At 49.5% G+C, this 9,111-nt stretch overlaps 1 protein-coding gene across 1 annotated transcript in view; it reads left to right on the top strand.

Moving 5' to 3' along the window:
* The window catches only part of Ankdd1a (ankyrin repeat and death domain containing 1A), a 28,231-nt gene that overhangs the window by 4,296 nt on the left and 14,824 nt on the right, over positions 1–9,111 (top strand). Inside the window, exons 2-5 of the mRNA XM_031345700.1 lie at positions 5–29; positions 3,204–3,307; positions 5,711–5,809; positions 8,056–8,154. Of these exons, the coding sequence (XP_031201560.1) occupies positions 5–29; positions 3,204–3,307; positions 5,711–5,809; positions 8,056–8,154 (327 nt within the window). The remainder of the gene's footprint in view (positions 1–4; positions 30–3,203; positions 3,308–5,710; positions 5,810–8,055; positions 8,155–9,111) is intronic.

The raw sequence follows: 9,111 nt of genomic DNA, 5'->3' as shown, positions 1-9,111 counted from the left end.
GGAGGAGCTGGCTTGGGAGACCCACGGATGTGAGTCCCAGTGCTGCTGGCGGGGGCGGGACGGGGGGCATGGGGGCGGGAAGAACCGAGGCCTGGTGGGAGGACCCCAGGTTCACAGAGCGACCCAGGGAGAGGCTGGCCCTTGGCCTGGACATCTCTGTCTCAGTCTTCTCTGTGGCTCCCGAAGAAACAGAATAATGTTGCACAGGTGTAGGGCGCAGTGGCTGCACATCTGGGACTCAGGGTGTCCTGAACGGGCAAGCCCGGAGTAACAGCGATCCTTGATAATAACTTGCTTTCTGTGGCAAGCCTTAAAGCAGGTCAGGCCAGTCTTCTACCTTCGCTACCATATGGGTTGGGCCTACTGCCATCTCCATTTTTTTTTTTTTCAGATGAGAAAGCTGAGGGACAAGGTGAGGTCGCATGGCTGTATGTTGGTAGAAATGCAGAAATCAGAAATAGGAGCGCACACAGTTCAGCCGGTAGAATGTTTGCTTAATATGCACAAGGCCTTGAGTTCAGTCCCAAGTACCACGTAAAACCAGGCATGATGGCACACATCCGTAATCCTAGCACTGGGGAAGTAGAGGCAGGAGGATTAGGAATTTAACATCATCCTCCATCCTTGGCTACACAGGGAGTCCAAGGCCATCTGGGCTACATGACACCCTGTCAGCCACCACTACCACCACCACCAAAACAAACACTTAAGGATCCCAGTTCACCCAGAATAAAATGGGGTGTAGACACCATATCAAAGAAGGAACCAGGGTCTAGGAGAGAGGTGCTGTGGTCAGCCCTAGCCCTGAATGAGATAAGGAACTTCGGATCCTCTTTCAGAATGTACCCAGAACCAGGACCTCTAAATGTGTGGGAAGGATGCGTGTAGTTTCCCACAATGCTCTCCTGGGAGACCTTTGGTGCTCTGCCTGGGAGAGGAAAGAAGTCTGAACTATCATCTCCTCTGAGAAGTCTTAGTACTGCTGCCTAGGCTGAGCTCTGCCCACTGAACCCGGGAGTGCTCTCTCAAATCCGCATAGTCCTGCCCACTGGATTTCAAAAAGCTGCTACCATCTGCCCAGATGAATGAAAAATGGGTACGGGGCTCCCCTAGGCCTACATGTGGCTCTTAAATTTTGTACTTTATTATTTATATTATTATTATTATTAGAGACAGATTCTCACAGTGTATTCCTGGGGGTGTCTTTGAATTCACTATGCAGATCAGGCTGGAGATTTGCCTACCTTTCCCTCCAAGTGTTGGGATTAAACGTATGTGTCTTGCTTTGTTATTTTTATGTGTGTGTGTGTGTGTGTGTGTGTGTGTGTGCCTGAAGAAACCAGAAGAAGGCATCAGATCCCCTAGACCATAGTTATAGGCCAAATCAGATCCCCTAGACCATAGATACCAGTCACCAGATGTTGGTGCTCTTAACCAGACTCAAATTCTCTGTAAGAACAGCAAAAGTACTTAAGCATTGAGCCATCTCTCCAGGTCATCCCCCTCAGCTCCACCTTTTAAAGAGACAGGGTCTCATGTAGTTCATATTGGTTTTCAACTCGCTGACACTGTCCTTGAACTCCTGACCCTCCTTCATCTCCTTAGTGTGTGCCACTACACCTAGCAAGGTGCTGGTTTATTTCAGAGAGGTCACAGAGTTCTGCTGGTGTCAAAGGGTCCTTAAGGATTCTCCCAGCCAAAGGGAGAGCAGTGAACTTGAGGGCGTGTGACTCTGAGCAGAGGAGCCAGCGCTCATAAACGCTCAGGTGTCAGAGAGCCTGGTGTGCATTGCTGAGGCTGGAGATGTGTGGGGCGAGCAGCATGGACAGGCAAGGTTTCATTCTAACTCTGTTACTTCAGTGCATGCTTTCCTTGCCAAGACACTGGCCATCTGTCCCTGGATGCACAAAGGACCAGGCTCCTGTGTGGAGGGCAGGGGACAAGTTTCAGGAGTCGATTCTTTCCTGCTACCTTGTTTCTGAGGCAGTATCTCCCTTGGTGTTTCTGCCAAACTGTGGCAAATACTCCAGACTGGCTGACCTGCAAGCCTCTGGGCAGAACTACAGATGGACTCCACTGCAATTGGCTCTTCACATGGGCTCTGGGAATCGAACTCATGCTATAAGACTTGCATGCTAACACCTTCACTTTTACTGCACCATCTTGAGCTTTCTTTTACTTTATTTATTTATTTATTTAGTGTGTGTGTATATGTGTGTGTGTGTGCGCGCGCATGTGCACCCACAGGCACTTATGCTATGCCTGAGGAGGTTAGGGGACACTTTTGGGAGTGGTTCTTTCCTTCCACTATGTGGGTCTTGGGGATTGACTTCAGGCTGTCATCCTTGGTAGCAAATGTCCTTACCAACTGAGCCATCTCACACTCTACCGTTTTTTTTTTTATAGATTTTTTTTGTATGTATGTTCATGTCTGTGTGTGACTATGTGCATGGGTGGGTGCCTGCAGAGGTCGGAAGAAAGTGTCGATCCCCCAAAGCTAAAGTGATGGGCAGATGCGAACCTTCCAAGATGACTGCCAGGATCTAAACTCAGATCCTCTGAAGGAGCTGTAAATGCTCTTAACTGTTGACTCGTCTTTTAAAGTATGTTTTTGTTTATTTCTTTTGTATATATGAAGGCATGTTTGTGCCAGAGTGCTCATGTAGATGTCAGAGGCAGGCTTGCAGAAGAGCATTCTCTCCTTACCACATAGGTCCTGGGTATCAAACTCAGGGCGGCAGGCTTGGCAGCAAGCATCTTTACTCTCTGATCCATCGTGACAGTCCACTTTTTTTCTTTTTAAATTGACTTCTAGGGTCTGAGCCCAGTTGCTCAGGTGCTCACATTTGCAACACAAGCACCTTACCAAAGCCATCTCCCTGTGCCCTGAAGGTGCTTTGAAAGGGAGAGAGAAGGCAGAGAAGGGAGCCTGCCAGCCAAGTAAAGCAGATATGGAGGTGAAAGGGTTAAAATTAAGGGGCAAGGACAGAGGAGGTGGAGAAATGAGAAATAAGAAAGTCTAAAAAAAAAAAAAACCCGGGAGACTCCACCTCTGGTCTCCCCCAGGGTGGCACATTAAATCCACACTGTCATCTAACCTGGGTTGCGTCAAAGGTTGGGAATGACCCAACCATCCCCGAACACACCCCTAAGAGTGTGGGGGTCCCTTCCTCTCATCCCACCCCTCCCCCCTTTCTCCTTAGTGCTTCCCCTGGAGAGACAGCTCCATGAGGCCTCACGCTGGAATCAGGTGGAGAGGATGAAGGAGCTGTTTGAGAAGAGGGTTGACATCAGGGCTAGAAACCATGTGAGTATGACCTGAATGGACGGACCTTACAATGCTGCCACCCTAAGCATTGACTTGTGGGAAGGCCTGTGCTGTGTCCACTGCCTGAGGGTCAGGATTCCAAGCCAGGCTTTGGCAATTCCAGAGCTCAGACTATGAGTCTGTGTGGCCCATCTGGAAGGCACATCTAAAAGACAAAGGTGGAGAAGTGCAGTAAGCAGGATTCTGGGGACCATGAGGGAGCAGACTCCAGACTCCAAGGAGTGTGTGTGAAGCAGCAGTCTCTCTCTCTCTCTCTCTCTCTCTCTCTCTCTCTCTCTCTCTCTCTCTCTCTCTCTCCCTCTCTCTTTCTCCCTCTCTCTTCCTCTCTCTCCCTCTCTCTCCCTCTCTCTCCTTCTCTCTTCCCCTCTCTCTTCCCCTCTCTCTCCCTCTCTCTCCCTCTCTCTCCCTCTCTTTCCCTCTCTCTCCCTCCTTCCCTCCCTCTCTCTCTATCTCTCTTCCCCCCTCCCTCTCTCTTTCTTTTCAAGTCAGGGTTTCTCTGTGTAGCCGTGGCTGTCCTGGAACTCACTCTTTAGACCAGACTGGCCTTGAACTCAGAAATCCACCTGCCTCTGCCTCCCAAGTGCTGGGATTAAAGTCGTGTGCCACCACCGCCGGGGTGTGTGTGTGTGTGTGTGTGTGTGTGTGTGTGTGTGTGTGTGTAGGAGTAGTGACAAGAATTCCTAGTGTGTCTCCAGTGTTCTGGTTTTCAGCGCTCTCTAGCTGCTCTGTGACTGCCATTCAGCCCTGAAGAGATGTGGAGAGTAGAAAGTCTGGCCCCGGTGTGTAGGTCAAGGCAGGTGCAGTGGGGCAGAGGCAGGTTACTTTAGGTCATGCAGCATGTGGCCGGTAAGTGCAGCTTTGGTCTCAGCTCCTAGACAACGAAGCACCTGTAGGGAAGCATGGTCTTTTAAAGATTTATTTATTTATTTAATGTATGTGAGAGTACACTGTAGCTGTCTTCAGACATACCAGAAGAGGGCATCAGATCCCATTACAGATGGTTGTGAGCCACCATGTAGTTGCTGGGAATTGAACTCAGGACCTCTGGAAGAGCAATCAATGCTTTTAACCGCTGAGCCATCTCCCCACCCATTTCATTTTCTTTTCTTTTCTTCTTCTTCTTCTTCTTTTTTTTTTTTTTTTTTTTTTTTTTTTTTTTTTTTTTGGTTTTTCGAGACAGGGTTTCTCTGTATAGCCCTGGCTGTCCTGGAACTCACTCTGTAGATCAGGCTGGCCTCGAACTCAGAAATCTGCCTGCCTCTGCCTCCCAAGTGCTGGGATTAAAGGCGTGTGCCACCACCGCCCGGCTTCGTTTTCTTTTAAAGATTTATTTATTTATTTTATGTACAGTAAGCATGGTCTTGTAGGATGACAGCGCCTTGTCTGTTTGTTTGAATCCATCCATTATTCATTTTTCACTAGTTATATTGACTTATACACTTATTGATGTCCTCATCCTTTGATTCAATGTATTCACTCATGCATGTTGGCTCATCATTCATTCATTCATTCATTCACTAAGGGATATCCTGTGCTAGGTGCTGGGAACAGAGCAGAACCTATGGAATCTGGTGGGGTAGTAAAGACAGCAAACCAATGACCTCATTCCCACTGTGATAAACTGTCCTATAAGCACAAGGGAGGGGGTCCAAGGGCTTTGTCCCATCTGGAGATATCCCAGAAATCGTCCACAAAGTGAGAGGTGAAGCATAGTGTTTTAGGTAGAGGGGATGGTGTGGCAGAAGCTCTGAAGAAGAAAGGTCAGGTCTCCAGAGGTGACACAGAAAAGTAGAGTGTCTGTTTGCAGCCTCTCCTAAGCTGAGGTGGCAGAGAAGTGGACGCCACAGATGGAGGCTGGTGGCCCAGCATGCTCCGATGGACTGAGGGCCAGAAACCAGAATGAACTCCCAGGGTGGTGGAGAGTGAGCCAGACGGTCAGGGCCTGTCAGCTTCCTGTGACGGAAGAACCAGACACTCTGTTTCCCGTGGGGACTTTGAGAGCTGTCTTAGATCACATGTGGCTTCCCAGTAGGAAGAAAGGTTTGGAGCTGGAAACCATCTGGCCCCTCTGAGAAGCACTGGCGGGTGGAGGGTAGGGGGCAGTGCCAGGCCACATTGGGTCTTGTAGGTCCACTCCCAGAGCAGTGAGAAGAAGCTGTGAAGAGACTCAAGCAGGGACAGATGGGCCCAGTCGGTGGATCTTAGGATTTGTACCACATCAGGGAGAAGGGACCCCAAGAAAGGCCAGGTCCCCAGCCAGCATATGGCCACCATAGCCACCAACAGTCCTCTCTCCCTGCAGGCCAGCTGTCTTGGTAGGGAGGGTACTGGGGGCAAGCCAATCAGTTGGGCATAGTGACAATGTTCCTCTCCTCCTGGCAGGTGGGCAGAGTGGCCCTACACTGGGCTGCAGGTGCCGGGCATGAGCAGGCTGTGCGGCTGCTCCTGGAGCGTGGGGCTGCTGTGGACGACGCGGACTCGGTAGGGAGGTGTGTGTGCGCATGTGTGTGTGTGTGTGTGTGTGTGTGTGTATGTGTGTGTGTGTGGCCTGTGAGCAGTTGTCATTGGTGGGATTGCCAGTGATGTACAATAGGCTGGGCTCAAGTTGATCTTGGGGATTGACAAGGGACCAGTGACATTGGCACCATCCCCTTCCCCTGAAAGCACAAGAAGAAAGTGCTCACTGTTATCAATGGTCTTTCAGTTCTGGGAATGTTTTTAGTCCTTCACGACACTATGTGAGGAGGGAGATTGGTGAGCCATAGAACAAATAACCACGTGGATCATTAATGGAGCACTTGTAAAGGACCCAAGCGGAGGGTCTCCTGTGATACCAAGGCCATGGGGCTCTACCCTGGTCAGCACCTTAATGGGTAACTTGCTAAGAAACTGTGTCCTGGAGCATTCTGGGCAGCTGAGTAGATGGTGCTCTGCATGAGAGGGGGGGCGGGGAGCAAAGACGATCTGAGGAATTGCCTCTGCAGGTTTAGAAGGGATGACTCTGACAGTGTGACATTTGATATGTGACATTTGATATGGGTATAGTTTTTTTTTTTTTTTTTTTTTTTTGGTTTTTCGAGACAGGGGTTCTCTGTAGCCCTGGCTGTCCTGGAACTCACTCTGTAGACCAGGCTGGCCTCGAACTCAGAAATCCACCTGCCTCTGCCTCCCAAGTGCTGGGATTAAAGGCATGCGCCACCACTGCCCAGCTGATACGGGTATACTTAAGAATGAAAATTCAGGGCTAGAGTTGTGGTTCACCTGTGCAGAGGTGGGGGGAAGGGATAGAGTCGTGGCTCACTAGTGCAGAAGTGGGGAAAGTGGATGGGGATTGCAACCAGGACCTCATGCATGCTAGGCAAGCACTTCCCCAACTCAGTTACACACCTAATCCCCAAAGAAAATGTAAACTAAATAACCAAATAAATAATTAATTAAAGAAACCACTGGACATTGCATCACATACCTTTCACCCCAACATTTAGGAGGCAGAGGCAGACAATCTCTGTGAGTTAAAGTCAGCCTGGTTTACGTAGTATGTTCCAGACCAACCAGGGCTGTACAGTGAGACCCTGTTTCAAAGTAAACCAACAAGCAAAAGGCAAGTGATGACGTAGTGGGTGAGGATGGGCACTATGTAAGCCTGGGAGCCCGAATTCAACCATTTGATCCTCAGAAGCCATAGAAATGCAGACAGACAGAGCTAAGGGCAAGGCTCTCTCACCTCCTCATGTACTCCACTGAGTGTACACACCATCAATATAAGCTGCACATAGTGACACACACCTTTGATTTCAGCATTTGAGAGGTTCAGACAGGAGGATCAGGAGGTCAAACTCATCCTTGCTTGAGGCCAGCCTGGGCTACATATGAACCTATCCCAAACAAAATAAAGCAATTCCAAACAAACTTGAGATCTGTTCTCGCCAAACATTTTATTTCCAATGATCCTTCTATTGAAGTAGCAGTGAGAGTGGATGGCACCTGCTTTATTTTTAGGCTCTGTCTAGCAAAAGAAAGTTTCCAATAGTCTATCAGACTCTGGTTTAATAAGAGTAAACCTGGGGCTGCAGAGATGGATAACTTGGTGGTTTAGAGTGCTTGTGGCTTTTACAGAGGACCCAGGTTTGATTTCTAGAACCCACACTGTGGCTCACAACATCTATAAATCCAGTCCTAGGGGATCTGATATCCTTCTTTTAGCCTCCTCTGGTGCCAGGCATGTACATGGTCCACATACACAGGCAAAACCTTCATACCTATAAAACAACATAAACAAATCTGTTTAAAAAGCCAGCAAAATTTTCTGGTTTTTTTTTTTAAAGATTTATTTATTTTATGTGTATGAGTACACTGTAGCTGTACAGATGGCTGTGAGCCATCATGTGTGTGGCTGCTGTAGAACTCAGGACCTCTGCCGGCCCTGCTCGCTCCGGTGTAATTTACTGCAGCTGTCTTCAGACGCACCAGAAGAGGGCATCCGATCTCATTACGGGTGGTTGTGAGCCACCATGTGGTTGCTGGGATCCGAACTCAGGACCTTCGAAGAGCAGTCAGTGCTCTTACCGGCTGAGCCATCTCACCAGCCCAACTTTCTGGTTTTTAAATGCCTAAAGCCCCGGGCTCTCTGAACTGATGTGTACCCAGATGAATGGTTTGGCCATGTGACCACAGCCACGCCTCTGCCTCCTCCCTTTCTCCTCACCTCCCTGTGTCCTCTCCCCCAGTTTGGGATGAATGCGCTCCTCCTGTCTGCCTGGTTCGGCCACTTGCAGATTGTGCAGATCCTGGTCAATGCTGGGGCCAAGGTCCACTGTGAAAGCAAGGTAAGGCCTCAGGTGGCAGTCCTGGCCCCTCTGTTTCCCACCTGCTTCTGCCTGTGGTGGCTTGCCTGGCCTTCTGGAACCTTCAGCCCCAACTCAGTCGAACACCTCCTGTCCCACCCCCACCCCTCCGCTGGAGAAAGGGCAGGGGTGTTTTCATCAGGCAACTCTCTCTCATAGGGTCATTGTATCCCTTCCTGTTCTGGGGTAGAAATTCTCCACTGTCCGGCCAGCCGCTTTCCATATTCACGGCTGATCATCTGCCCAATACTTTACAGGGCCGTTGGGAAGATGAGCCAAGGCTGGTCCTCCTTAGGTTTCCTGTCAGGCTCTGCCCTTCTCATCCTCAGGGTGGCCAGATGGAAGGATCAGAATCCTGGATACCAACTCTTAGGTCTTGAGTGGTTACTTTATCACCCAAACTTGTTTCATTTGGAAATGGGATTGTACTTACATGTACCTCGATGTAACGGGAGAAGCAAGATCAGTAGCAGACATAACATCCCAGGCTGGGTGGGTGCTTGCCCCTTAGGGACCTGACCTCCTTCAGTACTTGGTGTGTGACTTAAGGGAGTGGGGTCCCACATATCTGGGTGCTTGGAATCCCCTCCACTGGGATTCATGTAGCCCGGCTTCCTTGGACTGCTCCTATAGCTGAGGATGATTCTCTGACCTCTGCCATCCAGGTTCAGGGATTATATGCTGGGGATGGAACTCAGGGCTTGTGCATGCTAAGCTGGCACTCTTTCTGCCGAGCCCTATCCCCAAGTTGGTTTCCTTTTAGGGTGCCCAACACCCCTAAAAGATGTCTCTATTCTAATCTCAGACCTGTGAACTCACAGGATCTAATAGGACAAAAGGCATTTTGCAAATGAGATTATAGATCTTGAAGTAGGAAGTTTTTTTCCCCCCTGGGTTATCCACTTGGGCCCCTTGTGATCACAGGAGTTCCCTCCCTAC

This window comes from Mastomys coucha, unplaced genomic scaffold, assembly GCF_008632895.1.
Source record: "Mastomys coucha isolate ucsf_1 unplaced genomic scaffold, UCSF_Mcou_1 pScaffold23, whole genome shotgun sequence".
Taxonomy (NCBI): domain Eukaryota; kingdom Metazoa; phylum Chordata; class Mammalia; order Rodentia; family Muridae; genus Mastomys; species Mastomys coucha.
The sequence above is the reverse complement of the archived record's forward strand: the minus strand, read 5'-3'. Positions and strand labels throughout refer to the sequence as shown.